Source organism: Heterodontus francisci, chromosome 2 (genome assembly GCF_036365525.1).
Source record: "Heterodontus francisci isolate sHetFra1 chromosome 2, sHetFra1.hap1, whole genome shotgun sequence".
In the NCBI taxonomy this organism is placed as follows: Eukaryota; Metazoa; Chordata; class Chondrichthyes; order Heterodontiformes; family Heterodontidae; genus Heterodontus; species Heterodontus francisci.
In genome coordinates, this window is record NC_090372.1 from 42,261,778 (window position 1) to 42,283,224 (window position 21,447).

Below are 21,447 nucleotides of genomic sequence, written 5' to 3' on the forward strand. Positions count from 1 at the left end.
ACAACTTACTGATTCTTCATCCTGAATCATCTGTACAATGTTGTCAAGCACAGGTGCAAGATTCCTGCAAAATATTATTCATTTATCGTTAGTTCAAGGAATTCCTTAATTGTGAACATATTATAAATATCATATTGGAATGCAGCTCTATAATAAATACCAATTGTAATTTTAAAAATCCACTCATCCTTCTGTTGAAGACGCCACCCATTACTGAGGTACAGTTCCACAGGCACTGGCAGTCCTTGGGTATCTTGACCAAGTGGCAATCATTCATGTCATGCATGAATCTTAACTGTTTGGATGGCTATTTGACTATGGAGGTTAGCACAGCCAGGCCCTATCCTATTCTGACTAAACATTCAGATGAGTGAATTTTGCAGCAGAGTCTCTGGCAGCAATTATGAGCAAGAAATTTGGCTTATTTCCCACTTTCTAGCCCTGAGGGGTACAGAGTGTGCAGCACACTCGCTTTGGCTGAGATCAGTAAACTAAGCATAGATAAGGGATTGAACATGGAACTTTCCTGCCTGAGGTATGCACGGGCAACACAGAACTAACCAGCTTCATTACATATTAATTGATGCCATTTTCAAAAACACAATAAAGTGATTAGAGCAGTGAAAGTAAATATTAAACATGTAAGAGTATTATTCATTGTCTCGGTGTGATGGATTACTACAATAACATGCATATATTAGCGCCTTTAACATAGCAAAATGTTCTTAGGCATTTCTCAGGAGCATTATCAAACGAAATATAAGACTGAGCAAAAGAGAAGAATTTGAGAACATAAGAAATAGAAGTAGGCCATATGCCCCTCGAGCCTGCTCCACCATTCAATAACTTCATGGCTGATCTTTGACTTCAATTCCACTGCCCTACCCAATTCCCATATCCCTCGATTTTCCCCCCCCCGCCCCCCCCCCACCCACCGGAGAACAAAAATCTTCCTCAGCCTGATTTGACTCAATGACTGAGCATCCACAGCCCTCTAGGTAGAGAATTCTTAAGATTCACAACCAGGTGAGTGAAGCAATGCCTCCTCGTCTCAGTCTTAAATGAATGATCCCTTATCCAGAGACTATGGCCCTAGTTCTGGACTCTCCAGCCAGGGCAAGCAACCTTCCAGCACCTACCCTGCCAAGCTGCCTCAGAATCTGACAAGTTTTAATGAGATCAACTCTCATTCTTCTAAACTCCAGAGTATAGACCTAATCTCCTCAATCTCTCATCTTTGTAAAAAGGATTAACACTGGATTTTATATTAAAAATGTAAGTCAAAAGATGTAGTTAAAATATGATGAAAAATCTTTTTAAACTCAGTTGCATTTAGAACAGTTGCAAGTGTACGTTGTGATCTAAAGACAAAGCCAAGATGATTAAAATAAATGGGAAACTAAATGCCAAGATTTCATTGTCTACTGAAGGGCAAGTACTCAATGTTCTTTGTGACAGTGACACAGGAGAAACATCTCACTTTAGACATATAATTAAATATCAGCAGAAGTCAACATCAATTGTAGTCTTTGGGGCTAGAGTCAAAGGAATAATTGGACTTGGGCATGCAGATGTAATTCTGCCCTTACAATTATATTTCCATTATAAGCTCCTTTATCCACATTTATGCCAGAAACTGCTAATGTAAACATGTCACACTGCAATAACACTCCCCAGCCAGTATAAGGGAAAAAGTTGGCTGGAAGTGCATGTATTATCTATACATTATCTAGATAGCCCACCAGATGATAAAATTACAGGGGCAGGGTGGTAGGCGGGTTGGTGTACTGTTATGCATATGTGGGCAGAATGACATGGAAATGCAACTGAGCCTGATGACATCAAAGTGTAACAGCACAAATTTGAAGCACAGAGAGGGAAACTAATCACACAGTACACACGAGTGGAAATGTCAATTGTACAAGAAAGCTCCAGCTGTTTGCTTCTGGTCTCCAAAGCTCAACTGCTTTTGTGATTCGTCTCATTCGCACATGATCCCACAGGACAGAGAGATTCACCACACATGCTACACTGTTATTTTCAGTCTGTTTTTATTTTTTTAAAACTGCTTTTCACGCACTTCGTAGATCAATTTGATTATAAGCTAATAAGTACAAATTTCAGCAGAACATGACAAACATGATGTAATGAAGAGCTACAAACAAATCATGGTCAAGAAGAGCAATGAGAGCTGTAAGAAACCTCTCGGAGATATCCCAGATGCACTACTATTTCTGCTGTACAGCTTGAGGCATCAATTACCCCAATGAAATAATACGTTTGAGGTTGTGATGTTCAGAATAATATTTTGATCTGGTTCCCTTCCTGGATGGAAGAGACAGTAAAAGGAGTTACTGCCATCCTGAAAGAACAATTTCGTGTTTTTGTGATTTTCCTATGATGCACGATTAAGATTTTCAGGAACAGAATTCACAAACTGTAACTGGCATTTCATCTTTGCATAACTAACAGAACAAGTATAATGACCCTAAAATTATGGATGCACAAAATTATAAAGGGAAAGAATCATGCATTATATATGTACTATATGCTGTTCGGACAAGGCTGGAAACTGTGGCTGTCCCCCAATCCTGAAAAAACACAAAATGGAACTGTCAGGAAACAAACAGCCGAGTCGGATTTTTTTTATACCTTCACCAACATACTATATTTCAGCTTGGTTAACTTAATCAGGAAGCATCAAAGCTTTTATTCTCCATGGGCTACTTTGGGCACATTTGGGCAAATGGAACCTAGTGGGCCACATGCATCATTCCCATTAATCTGCAACTACCTCAAACTGTCAAACTAACTCACCCAAGCGTTATGATTTAGGATTTATTTACTAATAAAACAGTGTAAAGAGCAGCTCTTTCCAGGCTCACAAAGTTCAAAGACTAATCAGCAAGTCAAAAATATAACAAATAAAAGAGGTTTATTTAATTCTTTCATGGGATGTGGGCATTACTGGCATGGTTAGCATTTATTGCCCATTCCAATTGCCCTCGAGACTGTGGTGGTGAGCTGCCATCTTAACTACTGAGTGGCTTGCTAGGCAATCTCAGAGGGCAGTTAAGAGTCAACCAAATTGCTGTCAGTCTGGAGTTACATATAGGCCAGACCAGGCTAAGACGGCAGATTGTCGAACCGAAAAGACATCGTGATCCAGATGGATTTTTAGGACAATCTGGTAGTTGCATGGTCACTGTTACTGGAAAAGTGTTATTTAATTAACTAAGTTAAATTCCCCAGTTACCATAGTGGGATTTGAACTCATGTTTCCAGATCATTAGTGCAGGTCTCTGTATTAATAGGCCCATAACATAACCACAATGCTACTGTTCACAACTGAGCTATGTGGTCTAGGCTGCCAGGGCACGCAGGCTGGACATGGCCAACAGCCACAGGGTGGACACCTCTGGGTCAAACATAAACCTTTGTTAACATGCAGCAGTCTGCCGCACCTTCAGTGTAGATATGGTGGTGGAATGGGAGCAGCACTGTAGAATTCCCTGCTTCGGTATCCTTGATGGATGTCCAACTGGTACAGAGGCATTTTCCATAGCTCATGATAATTTTACCCATGGGCTTAGAACCCTGATTCCACCAGAAGTGAATGCAGGGTCAGTCTCAAGCTTCTAATACTTTTCAAGATTTTGGAAGCAAAATCAAAAACCTCAGTGTTGAAATTACAAATGGTGCTGAGATTTCTGGTACTGAACATATCCAAATCTTGTGCGCAGATATTTCATTCCCTGTAGCCCCAACACAAGAAAGAGTTTTTCCATTATCAGTCAAGGTCATTTATTAATTCATGTGCCAGATGGCATTGTATGATATACCGGAAAAACTTCATAACCAAACTAAAAATGGATTTTACGGCCCTGATAGTAATATGAAGGTGGCTTCTGAGCTGGTGGGGGGCCGGGGGTCACATGGTGGAGGTGGTGGAATGATGTGCAGTAAACCCAGAAGTCAACTGAGTGGGGCAAAATTTGCGATCTGAACTCAATCGATCCAATTAATTTTGACTTCTGCTTTTGCATCTGCAAGCTAGGCAGTGGGTATGATATGCACCCACATTACAGGATTTCAGTTGTAGTTAAAGGGATACTGCAGAAATGGAAATTGGTGGTTCTAATGAAAGGTTACGGACTTGAAATGCTAACTCTGTTTCTCTCTGCACAGATGCTGCCAGGCCTGCTGAGTATTTTCTGCTTTTTCTGTTTTTATTTTGGAAATTAGAGGTATGCAGGATGGATGTGGTCAGAGAAAGGGCAGCACCCAGATTTAATAATGCCTTGCTGGAATAACTGCTGGGTGCATCAGGAGTAAGAGAGGAAATGCTTTTTCTCCAGCCATGGGGGGGGGGGGGGGGGGGGGAGAGAGAGGGGGGAGAAATCTGTTACTCTCGCCAAGAAGGGGTGGTTGGAGGTAGTTGTGGAGGTGAGTTACCAAAAGCATTGTGCCTAGGACATAGATGCACTGTAAGAAGAGGTTTAATGACCTAACCAGGTTAGGAAAAGTGAATACATCTGTTAATTCAACAACATTTTGTGCTTTAAGCCCCCAGTCCCACCTTTCACTCCTCACATGTACTCAACCTTCGAGAGCACTCAGCCTTCACTTTCTATGCACTTGATCAACTCCCCAGTTATCCATCCACCACTGAAACCCCAATGTGCCGAATGTGTCTCAGTCACCCTCACCAAGTGCACTGTATCCATGGGGTGAATAGCTCACCTTCATTCATACACAGTTTTGTTTTCTCAGCCCTCATAAGAGCAGAGCACAAAACCCAAGGGAGGGGGACAGGACTGGAGGTGGACCACCACTAATAGTCCAGCTCGGAGGAGGACCTCCTTAAGATAAATGGCACATCTCTGTTCCCCTCAGTCAGAGATAGAGAGACAGGGACATGCAGCTGGTGACAGAATGACAACGGTCTCTGACACATATATGCTGACTTCATTTCATCAATGACTGAACGATGAGAAGACTTGAATATAGTGATTTGTCAAGATTGTTACTTTGCCACAACTTAATCATCTTCCTTTGTCTTTCAGGACTTCACGTGCACAGCAAGTGTCGCAGAACATTCATAGAGTCATACAACAGGCCCTTCGGCCCTCCGCGTCCATGCCGACCATAATGCCAATTTATACTAATCCCACCTGCCTGCATTAATTCCATATTCCTCTATGCCTTGTTCATTCCAATATCTGTCCAGATGCCTCTTAAATATTGCTACTGTTCCTGCCTCCACCACCTCCTCTGGCAGCTCATTCCAGATACCCACTATTCTTTGTGTGAAAAATTTACCCCTTTGATCTCCTTTAAACCTCCTCCCTCTCACCTTAAGTCTATGCCCTCTAGTTCTAGTCACCCCTACCATGGGAGAGAGAGTCTGGCTATCTACCCTATCTATGCATCTCATAATTTTATATACCTCTATCATGTCCCCTCTCAGCCTCCTTCGCTCCAGGGAGAACAGACACAGCCCATCCAACCTCTCTTTATAACTCATGCCCTCCAAACCAAGCAACATCCTTGTGAATCTTTTCTGCAGCCTCTCTAGCTTAATCACATCTTTCCTGTAGTACAGCAACCAGAACTGCACACAGTACTCCAAGTGCGGCCTAACCAACGTTATGTACAACTGTAACATGACGTCCCAACTCTTGTACTCAATGCCTCGGCCGATGAAGGCAAGCATGCCATATGCCTTCTTCACCACCCTGTCTACCTGTGTTGCCACTTTCAGGGAACTATGTACTTGCACCCCAAGGTCTCTCTGCTCAACAACACTCCCCAGGACCCTGCCATTCACAGTATATGTCCTGCCCTGGTTTAACTTCCCAAAATGCATCACGTCACACTTGTCTGCGTTAAATTTCCATTTGCCAATCCCTTGCCGACTTTCCCAGTTGATCTATATCCTTTTGTAACTTGAAACAACCTTCTTCACTGTCCACTATACCACCAATTTTGGTGTCATCTGCAAACTTACTAATCATGCTCCCTACATTCACATCCAAGTCATTAATATATATGACAAAAAACAGAGGGCCCAGCACCGATCCCTGCAGCACGCCACTGGTCACCGGCCTCCAATCTGAAAAATAACCCTCCGCTACCACCCTCTGCCTCCTATCACCAAGCCAAATTTGTATCCAATTTGCTAGCTCACCCTAGATCCCATGTGTTTGAACCTTCCGGACCAGGCTACCTTGCGGGACCTTGTCAAAGACCTTGCTAAAGTCCATGTAAACAACGTCCATCGCCCTGCCCTCGTCAATCCTCTTGGTCACCTCCTCAAAAAACTCAATCAAATTCGTGAGACATGATTTCCCACGCACAAAGCCATGTTGACTATCCCTAATCAGTCCTTGCCTTTTCAAATGCATATAAATCCTGTCTCTCAGAATCTCTTGCAATAACTTTCCCACCACTGATGTAAGGCTCACTGGCCTGTAGTTCCCTGGCTTACCCCTGCTGCCCTTCTTAAATAAAGACACAATATTAGCTATCCTCCAGTCTTCCGGTACCTCACCCGTGGCTAACGATAATACAAAAATCTCTGCCAGGGCCCCAGCAATCTCCTCCCTTGCTTCCCATAGCATCCTAGGATACACCTTGTCAGGCCCTGGGGATTTAGCCACCTTAATATGCTTCAAAACCTCCAACTCCTCTTCCTTTGTAATGTTGATATGCTCCAAGATATTGCTGTTCCCTCCCTTGAACTCACCAGCTTCCATGACATTCTCCATGGTAAATACAGATGAGAAGTATTTATTTAAGACCTTGCCCATTTCCCATGGCTCCACACATAGATTACCACACTGATCCTTAAGGGGACCTACTCTCTCCCTAGCTACCCTTTTACTCTTCATATACTTATAGAATCTTTTAGGATTCTCCTTTATGCCAGGGAAATCTCATGGCTCCTTTTCGCCCTCCTAATTTCCTCCTTAAGTGTACTCCCACATCCCCTATACTCCTCGAGGGACTCGCTTGATACGAGCTGCCTATACCTGACATATGCCTCCTTCTTTGTCCTGACCAGACCCTCAATATCCCTCGTCAACCAAGGTTCCCTAAACGTGCCAGCCTTGCCCTTCAATCTAACAGGAACATGCCAGCCCTGAACTCTTCCTATCTCACTTTTAATAGCCTCCCACTTGCCAGACGTCCCTTTACCTGTAAACAGCCTCTCCCAATCAACTTTTGAGAGTTCCTGTCCGATGTCATCGAAATTGGCCTTCCCCCAATTTAGGACTTCATCTTGAAGACCAGTCCTATCCTTTTCCATAACTGTCTTGGAGCTAATAGAGCTTTAGTCACTGGTCCCAAAATGCTCCCCCATTGACACATCAACCACCTGCCCAGCCTCATTCCCTAAGAGGAGGTCGCGTGTAGCCCCTTCTCTAGTAGGGCCATCCGCATACTGCTTCAGAAAACGATCCTGGACACACTGAACAAATTCTTCCCCATCTGATCCCTTAGCACTAAAGCAGTCCCAGTCAATATTAGGGAAGTTAATATCACCTACTATTACAACCCGATAATTCCTACAAATATCTGTGATTTCCCACATATATGCTCCTCCCATTCCCTCTGACTATTGGGGGGGCCTATAGTACAATCCCATCAAAGTGATCATCCCTTTCTTATTTCTAAGTTCTACCCTATGGCCTCGCTGGATGTTCCCCCCGGGATATCCTCTCTAAGTACTGTCGCAATGTCCTCCCTAATCAATAGTGCAACGCCCCCTCCTCTCTTATCTCCACCTCTGTCATGCCAGAAGCATCGGTACCCCAGATCATTGAGCTGCCAGTCCTGCCCATCCCTCAACCAAGTTTCCGTAATAGCTATATCACAATCCCATGTACCAATCCATTCATGAGGACAATTCCTCAAAGGACCTCATTCTTTCTGAGGGTATACCATCACAGGAGGTAGCCATGCATCAGCACAAATATTCGCACTTTGGTGGGTCCACTTCAATAGTTACTTGGCTTGTACCTGGTGATTCACACCTAACAAGTGCTATGAGCAGACATCGATGGCAGGGACAGCTGTGGAAAGTCTGCATCATGACAGCAATCCTCTACCAGCTCTGCTCAGGTTGACACATGCTAAAACCTGGAGGCCATCATTGAGAAGAATGCCAATGGTATATCAGCAACTTAGCTAGGTATTGGCAGACGTGCCACATACACTCTCCACAATAACGGAGAGGATAGAGGAGTTCAACTCAATCGCTAGTGGATTGGCGGCACAGAGAACTGAGAATGCCTGCCACGGAGAGAGATTCAGCCACTTGAAGTTTCAAGCAAGGTTCTCAAATGAGTTCATGCAGGTCACGACCATGTCCATGCAGACTTTGGATGCCAACCATTCTGCTGCCTTAAAGAGGATAACAGCCACCTTATCCATAACCTGATAATGTGCCACCGATCTTCACCAATCTGGCCTGCAGCTGATGAGTTGGATTGATATCGCACAGGCCCAGGATTGGGATAATAGCGAAAGGGAACATGGAAGTGGCAACTCCATTCAAGTGCTTCCAATTTTCACCCTGCCATGTATAGATGGAGCTGTGATGAAACAATCAATCAAATGGAAGAATTATGAACTCAAAAAGTCAATTGTTAAACAAAACCACAATATCATGGATACTTGTAGCACAGTCAAAACAGAGCAGTCACGTGACCTCTCCTATACTGGAAATCAACAAACCTGTCTACAAGAATTGAACTCGTTAACCTTGTCTGAAATCGCTCTAGGGAGAACCCCTTTGAAATTGAAAGGTGCGCTATTGCATATTAATGACATTTATCAACATAAATGGACTAACAAAGGATTCTGAAGACAGACTGTCTCATAGCCCAAACCAAAACTGAAGAGGTGTGGAATAGCACCGTGTTAACAGAATGGTCCCCATTCAGATAGCAATTGATAACCAGGGTCTCCACATCCTTGTCCATTGTGTAGTTACACTAGGGGAGAGGGCCATGTGTCTCCTCACAGAAACTCTAATGTGATAAGATTTTTACCTTTAAAAAGTAGCCCTCTGCAGAGAGAAGAGGGATCAAGCCAACACCTTCAGAAAGAAGTCTAGCCAGAGGCCGTGAAAAGAGGTCCAGCCAAGCAAGAAGCAGCCCTGCTAATTTTACACTTCAACTGGCTGCAGCAGAGAACTTAAAGTGACCAACTCCAGTCTGAAGTCTTAACCACCAGAAATCCATAACACCTCAACAAGTTCAAGACTAGAAACACCAAGACCTGTACCTTTGACCTCCCGAGAAGATCCAACAGGTTTACTGCAAACCATGAACACCTACCTCACTTTGAACTACATCCTACCCTTTTCTCTCTATCATTTATTCTTGTGTGTATGTGTGTGAGAGAACATGTGGGTGGGTGAAGTTGCAAAAAAATATATATTTTTTTAACCTGTGAGAAAACCTGTCATTTGTCTGCATATATGACTCTAAAAAAAGACTCAGGGTCTAACGCACCAATTTTAACAAAACACATTTGAGGTCAGTTGGGAGGTGAACACTGGGAAGCACACACTCCCCTTTCCACCTTTCCGTTATAACACGTTAACACTGCTACACCCCCACCCAATACCCAACACACTACCTTGTCTCTCAGTGCCAAGTCTGCCCCTGCACCAGTGCAGATGGAGCTTTGGTGAGGCGCTCACGGACTCTAAAACCCTGAGGTCGTAGACCAAAAGCATCTCAGCAATCAGAGCAGAACATCCAACACCTACCTCTGCTGAGGTCAAAGGAGATGCACCACGTAAAATTGGTAGGAAGCAGAAGTTGAAGAAAATGTAACTCAGCAAGGGTATTGTGAGGAAAACCACACCCGCCAAGAATGAGGCATATGAATTTTGTTATATGCAACATTAATTTTAAACTTTCACTGTACTTAAAACATATCTGCACTTCCATTCTAAAAGACAGTTGCCTGCAAAAGACAATGGAACTGCTCCCTGATTCAATTAACCAAAAAGATTTTGATCAAAAACCATTGAATGTGCGAAAGTCAGCATTCCAACCCCCTACTGAGGATGTCTACTAAGATTGAAAGAATCCACAAAACCTTGCCGGGCAGGTTGTTCCAAAATAGGAGCTAATCACATGACTGGCCCGCTGTCCCAGGTTTGATTTGAATTGTGCCACACAGAAAAAAAGACTGCAACTGAACTTGAAAAGAGAGCATCTCTCCCTGTCTCTCTCGAAAAGCAGAGACTGCAACTGGATTTCAAGAAGACAGTCCATCTATCTCCCTCTCACGCAAAGACAGGGACCCACAGAAGAAACTAAACCTCAAGACAGAAAACCATCAAAACGAGGTTAAAAGTGTGCACTGGGCCCCAACGAGACAGCAAGATTTAACAGCAATCAAAGACTTTACATCAAACTCAAAAGACAGTAAATGAACTCCAGGTATTGCTTCAAACCTTTCCCCTTGATTCTTTCTCCTTTTCTGTCTCTATCTGCTTGTGTGTTTATCGCGTATGCATCTAGCGTGGTCACGTCGCGTATTTTTAGTAGTTTTAACCGAATTAGAGTTTTAAGGTTAATAAATTTATATCTTTCTTGTTTAAATTTAAGAAAACCTGTCTGCTTGATTTCTTTGCCATTACAATTGGGGAGCAGTGAACAAGGATTCACTGAGGGGAAGCTAAAAAATGTTTTAAAAATTAAACCCTGTTACGGCCAAACCAGGAAAAGGCTGAGAGGGAATCCCTAGACCCCTTTCTCACCTGGTTGTAACAGTATGCACATGGGTCAGGCAGCATCTGTAGAGAAAGAAACAGTTAATGTCTCAATATTAACTCAGTTTCTGTCTCCATAGATGCTGCTTCATTTGCTGAGCATTTACTGCATTTTGTTATTATTGCAGATTTCAAGTATCTGCAATATTTTGCTTTGGTATACAGATGCTTGACAAAATATTATGTTAAGTTTCTTTTTTTTGTAATGTCACATAAAATTTATTGATCAACACCACTTCCACTTTTTGCCCATTAATGAATCCCAAGTACAACTCGCAATTTAGCTTCTTTCATGATGAAAGTCACGACATGATGTGACCCATTGGGCGTATGTGTAGTGGGTAGGTGAGTGGATGAAGGACAGTTTAGAACAGTAGGTGGGGGCTGGTCCTGGCTGGTGGGAGTGGACAGTAGGAATTGATTTGTTATGGTTCACAATAGATGAACCTTGGCAATATTAGGGCATCTATGTAAGTGGCTGGCCTGCAGATGACCTCATTTTCATCCTCCCCCTGCCCCTCTTCTATGTTCTCCTCATCTGATGGCAAGTGATGAGCCCATTTATCTTTCTCTATCTACAAATCATCTCTGCTGCGCAAAGTTGTGTCGAATTCAGCACACCACTATTATTCTGGACACCCTGTTTGGCGAGTACTGAAGGGCGCCTCCAGAGCCATCAAGGCACCAGTAGTGCATCTTCAACATTCCAATGGCTCGCTTGATGGTGGTCTTGTAGTGTTCCTGCACCTCACTGGTAGGATTCCTTACAGCTGTCATGACACATGTGAAGTGGGCATCTCTAGTCCCCTAAGAGTCATTCTGCAGGACTGCCTCTGGGAAGGAAAAGGTCAGGGATGTTGGACTGCCTCAGTGTGGAAGCATCATGACAGCTCCCAGGGAATCTGGCAGAGACCAGCACAAACCTCTTCTGGTGGTTGCACACCTGCTGCACATTAATGTATGCATATCCCTCGGGGTTTATAAAAACTCCTGGTTGCTGTGGTGGTGCTCGGATTGCCACGTGTGTGCAGTCGACAGCACCCTGTACCTGGGGAACCCAGCCAGAGAGGCAAATCTGGGTGCATGCTCATTCTAGCTATGGACATCACAGGGGAAATTACATAGTTGCTGGTTCTGGCAAACAAGCCATCAGTGACCTGCCTTCTGCATTTATGTGCAGCAAAGTGGTAGACCCTGGATATGTCGCTGGTAACACTGGAAGGATCTGGAGGTGAAGAGATTGAGAGCGATGTTCACTTTAGCAGCCACTGGTGAGTCATGGCCATCAGGTCCAGCAGAGGGAAAGCTCGTCTGATAGGTTAGACCACATCTGGAGTACTTTGTGCAGTTCTGGTCGCCATATTATTAAATGTCCATCACGGCACTAGAGAAGGTGCAGAGAATATTTACAAGGATGATACCAGAAATGCATGGGCCTACATATTAGGCTGTGTCTCTTGAAAAAAGGCTGAAGGGTGACCTAATAGAGGTCTTTTTAATTATCAAAGGTTTTGATAGGGTGGATAGAGAGAGAATGTTCCCACTTGTGGGGAAGAGCATAACTAGAGGTCATTAATATGAGGTCAGCACAGACTGGGAATTAAACTCAGGATCCACAGGTCTTCGTGCATCGTTGTTACAATGGGCAGTGCCTGTATGTATATTGCAATTGGAAAGTCAATTTATTTTAAACCTAGATAGTAAACTTTCTATTTCTAATTCAGCTAATCCACAATTAAAACAGCTGGAAGGGCAGATGACCTGCCTTCAGACCTCTGCTAATTGATCCAAACTGACTTTTAGGAGTTGCAGGCGCAACTGGTCAGATTCAATTTCTCTTCCTGTGGTGAATGCTTTATCGTGAGTCCTTCCCACAGCAATGCAACAAAAGAGGTGAAGGTGCATAGTGGGCATCAAACCTGCAGTGCACCATTACAAGGCACAAGATTTGAGGCACTAAACCAGTGCCTAAATTAATTTCTTTTTTAATGAAATCTATGAAACATACTTAATTTTCATTCACTTCTCCCAGGTCTAAATCAGTTTGGCAACAACATTTAATGATTGCATGCCATTAACAAAGGGGAGTCCATACCCATGAAACAGAGTATGACCTACACCATAAAAGTAGTTGTCACGCCAGCTTGCTTTGTTGAATTATAATTTTCTTTAATCCACTGACTGGAGATCTGAATTTCTATATTTTTTTAAAGAAATTAAAAAGGAACAGATAAAAGATGTCTTTGCTAGCAAATTAAGATGGCCACCTAATCTGCAACACTGTATCCTACTTTGGAAGGCCTGTGAGGCGGAGACGAAATGGCTGCTCATCCCAGCAAGAATCAAGACCTAGGAAGTTTAAGGGAACTGCCTGTTCTTTATAGCAAGAATAGAAACACCGCTATCATGTTTGAATCACTGTGTCACTGTCATGTGACAAGCCCCTCCCCAGCTGTGGTTTTAAGCTTGCGTTTCTCTGCAGCAGCAAGAAGCATCTGGACTCTGACACGTGCAGACCCAAGTAGTCGTCCCCCTCTCTCTCTCTCTCCATTCCAGCTTGCAAGATTCAAATCCTGCCTGTTGACTGATCACCTTTGCATACTCCAGCTATAATCAGCAACATCATTAGAAGAAATTATCCACATCGCTGTCTCCAAGAGACCCATCGAATTCGTCATCTATCTCTTCAAACTAAAAGCTTCAGGACCACTGAATTCAGCTAGAAGCCAGCTGAATCACCAAATACCACAGACTGTATACCCCTTTTTCTATGGACTCTAACTCAACCAATCTGCCTTTCCCCATTCTGTAATCTATTTTTCTGTGTGTAAACCACTAGCACTGAGTACGTGTGAAAGTTGGCGTATAGTTTATTACTTTTATTAATTCGGTTTAGGTACAATAAAGTTAACCTCTTTCTTTGTTAAACTCAAGAAAACCTGTCCGATTGGTTCTCGTTATGATCATAACAAGAACCAAACACGTACTGAACTGGCCAGTACATCATCTTCAAGAAAGAATTAAACTTGTAATGGTCAAACAAGGAGAGGGAAAAGAGGAAAGCCCTTCAACCCCCTCCTCACTTGACTGTAACATAGTTCAGTTTTCAACCAGTAGGGTGCTGTAGGAGCCTCAAGGTTTCCCATTAGACTTACTTCCAGCAATTGGATAAGTCTGCTCAGGTTGTCATGCTCGACAGCATGTCAAGTGTGAAAGGGAAAAAAGCAACTCCTTGCCTTCAAAAATGCCGGAGTTCAGCCATAAGACCTTAACACCATTTGCCAAAATGGAATGATATTTGCAGTAACTATAAAGTCGTTCACATCCTAACCTTGTAGTTTTGAATGGATGTAACACCATCAGGAGAGAAAATATAAGTACAAACAAGGTTTAAGTTTTGTCAATTTTCGTTCAGAAAAATCATCATCTTTGTGTGGAATGTTACTGCAGTAGACTGAAGTATCCATCACAAGTCATATAGAATCCATTTACTTGAAGGCAATAAAAATGATGTTTATTAGCTTGTTTCATAGTTAGTTATCCACAAAAATTACTTACTTGGACTTTATGTTGTTGAAGTTTTTGCCTAAGGCTAGATGGCGAATTGATCTATTCTTGCTCATCCATACTACAAGAGTAGCAAGGTCGGAGTCTAAACCTGTACAAAACAAGTTTACAAGTTGTAAGCATGAACAGACTACACAATTTCCAACATAGAAGTCACACTGTAGTCATTTGCCGCCCTATCAACAGTTTTATGGATGTGTAGGAGAAAACATGTATACAAAACAGCTGACAGGACAGCATGGCTGGTGTATATCGATGGGATGCAAGATAAATACTAACAGTGCATTTTCTTTACAGCATATTCTCGTTCAGCAGCCTTGACTTCTGCAGCTGTAGCTCTGCAAGATAAACAGGACAGTGCTGCTTCCAGAAATGCTGCAACCTACCTGAAGAGATGCTTTACATTAGTGCTACTGAAGCTACAACAGCAGTGTGAATGCTGCCGCTCAGATTGTTCTTTCTGGGTGAAGGTGAACTTGCTTGTACAATCCAAACTCACAGGCCAACCGACTTCTTTGAAAAGTGCTGTGGGATCCTTTACGTCCACCTGAAGGGGCAGGTGGGTCTTCAGTTTAATATCTTATTCGAGAGAGGGCGCCTCAGATTATGCAGCACTCCCTCATGACCACACTGAAGTATCGACCTGGATTATGTGCTCAAGTCTCTAGAGTGGGGCTCGAACCCACGACCTTTTGACTCAGAGGTGAGCGTGCGACCACTGAGCTACAGCAAACAATCAGAACCGATGGCCAGAGGATTAAGCTGCAAACTGCAATGTCCAAACAACTGAGTATCTAAGCTTGAGCATGTAGCATTGTTTATTGCCCCAGCATTGTGGAAGCTTCCCCAAATAGGAAGAATTTTAATACAAAATCTGTTACAGAACAGTTTCAATTTAAAAGGGGTCCTCAATGTAAGTACAACATGAATGACATCACAGCCACAAATGTGTATGTTAGCCAACTTGGCTACTGTTATTTCACCACTTCCTTGTAGTTGAATGAATGGCAAAGGGCGTTGAATAAAACTTCACAATTTTTTTTTAACATACCCCACGATACAAGCACTTGAAAAGCTAACAATTATTGTTACTGAGACTGTCCTAGAACATACAGAATGAAAGGACTTTCAGTACAGGATGCCATTCAGCCTATTGTATCTGCAATATTCTATTTTACCTGCTGCTCACTGAAGCTGTCCATGCTCATCCCATTTCCCTGCTCTTCCCAAAATTCATCTTCTGTTTTGTGGATTTCCCAATTTCCCATTAAATGCCATGATTGACCCAACTTCAACAACCAAAAGGGTAATACATTCCATTTTTCATCACTGCATAATCCTGCCAAATTTAGGCTTCTAATATTACATCCTCTCATTATCAAATAACTCACTGGTAAGTTTTCGCTATTTAACTATTCAAATTCTTTCAAAGGTTTGAGCATCATTATTAGATCCTCCTTATTCTGCTCTAGTGAAAACAGTTCCAGTTTTCAAATTTCTCATCATGATTACATCCCGCGTGCCTGATATAATTCATGTAAATCTACATTTCACCTTTTCTCCATGACTATCCTTTGGTTGTTCAAAATTGCATGCAGCACTCTGATCTAACCATTGTCTTGTACAAATGTCTCATCACCATTTCTTTATCCTTGTATTCCCTGTCCCTTTATGTAAATCTCAGAAAGCATCAGCTCTCCTGCAGAACTGCTTTTAAAGATCTGTCTATCCATGCCTATAAGTGTTCTCTGACTCCATTTAAAACTTTACCATTTTGGTTATATTTCAATTGTTTTTTTCCCAAAATGTAATGCTTAGCATTCAGCTATGTTGAACTGCATCTGTCATATCTGCCCATTCCCTTTGTTTTCCTGCATTCTTTTTTCAGTTTGCTAGTCTCCTGTTTTGGTGCTGTCAACAAAGTGTTTAACTATATAGAGAACAAGAGTGATCTCAATACAGATCCTTGAGAATCTGGCCACTGCCTGAGGCTAAACCAGACTGACCGCAACCTCAGCATCCCATATGATACTGAGTTGAGCTTCCTACCCGGTATCCTTACCATCACCAAGAACGCTTACTTCTACCTCTGTAATATCACCTGTCACCACCTATGCTTCAGCCCATCTGCTGTTGAAACCTTCATCCATGCTTCAGTTAGCTCCAGACTCGACTATTCCAATGATTTTCTGGCCAGTCTCCCATCTTACATCTGTTCATAAATTTGAACTCATCCTAAACTCTGCTGTCCCTATTCTAACTTGCACCAAGTTCCTTTCATCCATCACCCCAATGCTTGCTGACGTATGTTTGTTTGTGGTTCAGCAATGCCTTGAATTTAAAATTCTCATTGTGTTCAAATCCCTCCATGGCTCTGTAACCTCCTCCAGCCCTAGAATCCTCCACAAATGCTGCTTTCCTTCAATTCTGGCCTCATTTGCATCCCTAATTTCCTTTGCTTCACCATTAGCACTGGTGCCTTTAGTTGTCTAGATTCTAAGCTCTATAATTCCTTCCCTAAAGCTCTCTGCCTTTAAGATTCTCCTTAATTCGACCAAGCTTTTAGTCACCTGTTCTAATAACTCCTTACGTGGCTTGGTATCAAATATCTGATAAATCTCCTGTAAAGGACGTTGGGACGTTTTACTACATTTAAGATGCTATACAAATGCAAACCGTTGTTTAATCTCGAGCTTTATCGTGGTAATCTGAAAAGCACCATTTGCTTCTATTGTCTGCTTTCTATCCTTCATCCATCCCTCTATACATGCTGCTAATTTTCTCTCAATATATGGGCTTTAATCTCAATCATGCACCTTATGTGGAACCTTTATTAAATACTTTATGAAAGTCCAAATGCATCATTATCTACTGCAATGCCTTTATCAAATAATTTAACTACATTTCTCAAGCATGACCTGCACCCTCCATTGACTATGCAAATGAGCTCATAACGAATTGAATGTTCACAAACTTTTGTTTATGCTTTCCTGCAATTTCCATATTAATGATATCAGGCCAACTGGTCGACATTTGCTCGGCTTACTAATCCATTTTTCAAACAGAAATGCAATATTCACCACTCTCCAGTTCTTCAGTACAATTGATGCAAATAATTTTGAACAATTATGACAATGCCTCTTCTACTTCCATCATTTAATTCCCTCTATTTTCTTGAGATATCCTGTGTGCAACTAGATAATGCACTAATGATCCTTACAAATCCTTCCATTAGCAAATAAATTTAATACAGAAGCTCTAAAATGACATAATGACAGCATTTAAATAGAGTTGTCAGGCACTGCCAGATTTGTTAACAAATCATTTATAGCTACTAATTTCTGCTGTGGAAATGCCTTATTTAGCAATACCAGCTCAGGTCCTGGATGCTAAACATCACCCTATTGATAGAGTTAGGAAATCCCACAGCAACATAAAGGCATTGGGACGAACAGAATCGTTTTAAATCTGCCATATAGAAAATATGGATCTGGTCCCACCACCATCTCAATGTCTGTGGAAGGGTTACTAAGGGCAGTTAAGTACCAAACTGTCTTAGTGACATATAAAGGGGAAGGACTGACTCACTCACCATATTGGAGACCACAGGACATCTTGCCCGTCTCCCTGGCTGTCTCGATAATGATATGCTCTGTAGATACTGTTACTTTGTGCCACTTTCAAAAATCGGGCAACTCAGTGAAGCAATTATACTTCTTTTGATCCAACCGGAAAAGGGCACCACTAATACACTGTCACTAAACTAAGAAGTTCAAAAGGAAACAATAAAATTAAGGTGACATTTCCAGACACTTCAGCCCCCCGGTGCCCACTGGTCGCGGAAGGCCTCAAATGTGCTGGCGGAGGACACTGCATTCTCCCTCTCCAGGGACACCTGGCTGTGAATGTAACCACTGAAGGCAAGCAGACCCCTTTGACCACCTACTGCCTGGACCTGCTGATTGCCACCTTGACCAGGCTGAGCAGCCGACCAACAAGGAGGTTCTCCGATCTGCTCACTCCCCTTCACACCATGTGGTCAAAGATCAGGAGTATGTGTGTGAAGTGCAGCCAGAAATTGAGGAGCTGCTCCTCAGATAATTACAACAGCCTAATCTTTAGTTCTTGCACCCAGCTTACAGAACCTTCCTATGCCACCGCTGGACTACTTATTAAAAGCTGGAACTGAACAATTAGACGGCAAACAAATGTTGCACTGAAATTGATCACTAAATTCCAATTCAGAACCAGGGCACCAGAAAATGAAGTTTCTAAGCTATGCGGTTTTTGAATAAGCACTTTCATTTTTAGCACTACAAAAGCTCCAAATTTTGTTGCTTCCATGTTATCCAGCTCTGAAGCAAACTTAGTGAGAAAAATCATGCTGCAAGCACAATCCTAACATGAAATCATTTAGAAATCAGCTGAGCTTTATTCCTCCCTTAAAGATCAAACTTTGCCTTATTATGTCCTCAACTTGGAAAAGTGATTCATAGCCATTAAATTCCTTGTAAAGTAGTGTCACTTTTTTTAAAATGCAATTTGCCTACACCAAAACCCCACAAACAAGAAGTGAGATGAATGAGCTAGTTCCAGTGACGTTGGCCAGTACACTAGGGCAACTCTTCATTATAAATTGCAATGGAATCTTTTATAATCCAACTGAACCAATAGAACAGGCAAACAGAGCCTTAGTTCAACAGCTTATCTGAAAGATGGCACCTCTGACAGAGGACACCACCTGCAACACCTCTTCAAAAATTGCAAGGGATATCAACATCAGCACAAAAACCTTTTACAATTATATCAGGAAAAAGAGGGTGGTCAGCAGCAATGCATGCCCTTTGAAAACTAAGAACGGTCACATTGTTAATGAAATTAAGGAAGTGGCACACATGTTGAATTATTAATTTGCATCAGTATTTGCAACAGTTGTTTGCATGCCAGACATTCCAAGGAAACTAATACTGAATCAGGGTCAGGGATTCAACAAACTCACATCACATAAAAGGGAATAGGAAAGTCTTCTACAGACAAAGAATAGTAAAAAGGTGGTAAAAAGAATGGGGCCAATTAGGGACCAAAAAAGGGATTTATGTATGGAGGCAGGGGGCATGGCTGAGGTACTAAATGAATACCTTGCATCTGTTTTACCAAGGAAGATGATACTACCCAAGTCATGATGAAAGAGGAGGCAGGTCGGACACTGGATGGGCTAAACATTGATAAAGAGGAAGTATTACATAGGCTGGTTGTACTTAACGTTGATACGTCATCAGGACCAGATGGGATGCATCCAAGGATATTGAGGAAAGTAAGGGTGGAAATTGTGGAGGCACTGGCCATAATCTTCCAATCCTCCTTAGATACAGGGATAGGGCCGGAGGACTGGAGAACTGCAAATGTCACACCCTTGTTCACGAAAGGGTGTAAGGATAAACCCAACAACTACAGGCTAGTCAGTTTAACCTTGGTGGTGGGACACCACTTGGGACACATGTGGATTAATTAGGGAAAGCCAGCATTGATTTATTAAAGGAAAATCATGTTTAACTAACTTGCTTGAAGTTTTGGATGAGGTAACAGAGGGTTGCTGAAGGTAATGCAGTTGATGTGATGTACATAGATTTCCAAAAGGCATTTGGTAAAGTAACACGTAACAAGCTTGTCAGCCAAGATAGAGCTCATAGAATAAAAGGGGACAGTAGCAGCATGGATACGAAATTGGCTGAGTGACAGCAAACAGACAGTAGTGATGAAGGGTTGTGTTTCGGACTGGAGGAAAGTATGCAGTGGGGTTCCCCAGGGGCCGGTTGTTAGGACCACTGCTTTTCCTGATATATACTAATGACCTAGACTTGGGTGCACAGGGCACAAAACTTGGAAGCATTGTAAATTGTGAGGAGAATAGTGATAAATTTCAAGAGGACATAGACAGGCTGGCGGAATGGGCAGACAAGTGGCAGATGGAATTTAATGCATAGAAGTGTGAAGTGATTCATTTTGGTAGGAAGAACGAGGAGAGGCGATATAAAATGGAGGTAACAATTCTAAAACGGGTGCAGGAGCAGAGGGACCTGGGGGTATATGTGCACAAATCATAAAAGGTTGCAGGGCAGGTTGAGAAAGTGGGCTTTATAAGTAGGGGCATGGAGTACAAAAGCAAGGAAGTAAGATCGACCTGCATAAAACATTAGTTCAGCATCAACTGGAGTACTGTGTCCAGTTCTAGGCAACACACTTTAGGAAGGATTTTCAGGCATTAGAGAGGGGTGCAGAAAAGATTCATGAGAATGCTTCCAGGGTTAAGGAACTTCAGATGTTTGGATAGACTGGAGAAGCTGGGGCTGTTCTCCTTGGAGAAGAGAAGATTAAGAGGAAATTTGATAGACGTGTTCAAAATCATGAGGGGTCTGGTCACAGTGGACAGGGAGAAACTGTACCTGTTGGCAGAAGGATCAAGAACCAGAGGGCACTGCTTTAAGGTGATTGGCAAAAAAAGCAACTGCGACATGAGGAAAAAACCTTTTTATGCAGTGAGTAGTTAGGATCTGGAACACATTTCCCGAGAGTGTGGTGAATGCTGATTCAGTTGTGACTTTCAAAAGGGAGTTGGACAATTATCTGAAAAGATTTGCAGGGCTGTGGGGAAATGACAGGATAGTGGGACTAGGTGAGTTGCTCTTGCAGAGAACTACCACAGACATGATGGATTGAATTGCTTCCCTCTGCACTGTAACCATTCTATGAATCTATAAAATTAGTGACAAATCCCTCGGACCAGATGGTTCCTTCCAAGCGCTTTAATGGAAGTAAGAACATTGCAGATGCCCTAACTATAATCATCCAAAGTTCTCTCGATTCTGGAACTATTCTTTTAGATTGAGAAACTGTGCATGTCACTCTGCTATTAAGAAGGGTGAGAGGGGGAAACCAGGGAATTATGGACACGTTAGCCTAAAATCTGTTGTTGGAAATTACTACAGTCTATAATTATGAAGAGAGTGACTGAACACATTGAAAATTTTCAGCTGATCAGAGAGCCAGTATGTATTTGTAAAGGGTAGGTCATGCCTGACAAA

At 42.4% G+C, this 21,447-nt stretch overlaps 1 protein-coding gene across 3 annotated transcripts in view; it reads right to left on the minus strand.

The window, feature by feature from the left end:
• The window catches only part of LOC137384042 (F-actin-uncapping protein LRRC16A-like), a 488,125-nt gene that overhangs the window by 199,136 nt on the left and 267,542 nt on the right, over window positions 1–21,447 (minus strand). For all 3 annotated transcript variants that reach the window (XM_068057622.1, XM_068057608.1, XM_068057615.1), the window contains exons 19-20: window positions 14,357–14,456; window positions 10–64 (exon numbers count right to left, since the gene is read on the minus strand). In XM_068057622.1, coding sequence (XP_067913723.1) covers window positions 10–64; window positions 14,357–14,456 — 155 coding nt within the window. The remainder of the gene's footprint in view (window positions 1–9; window positions 65–14,356; window positions 14,457–21,447) is intronic.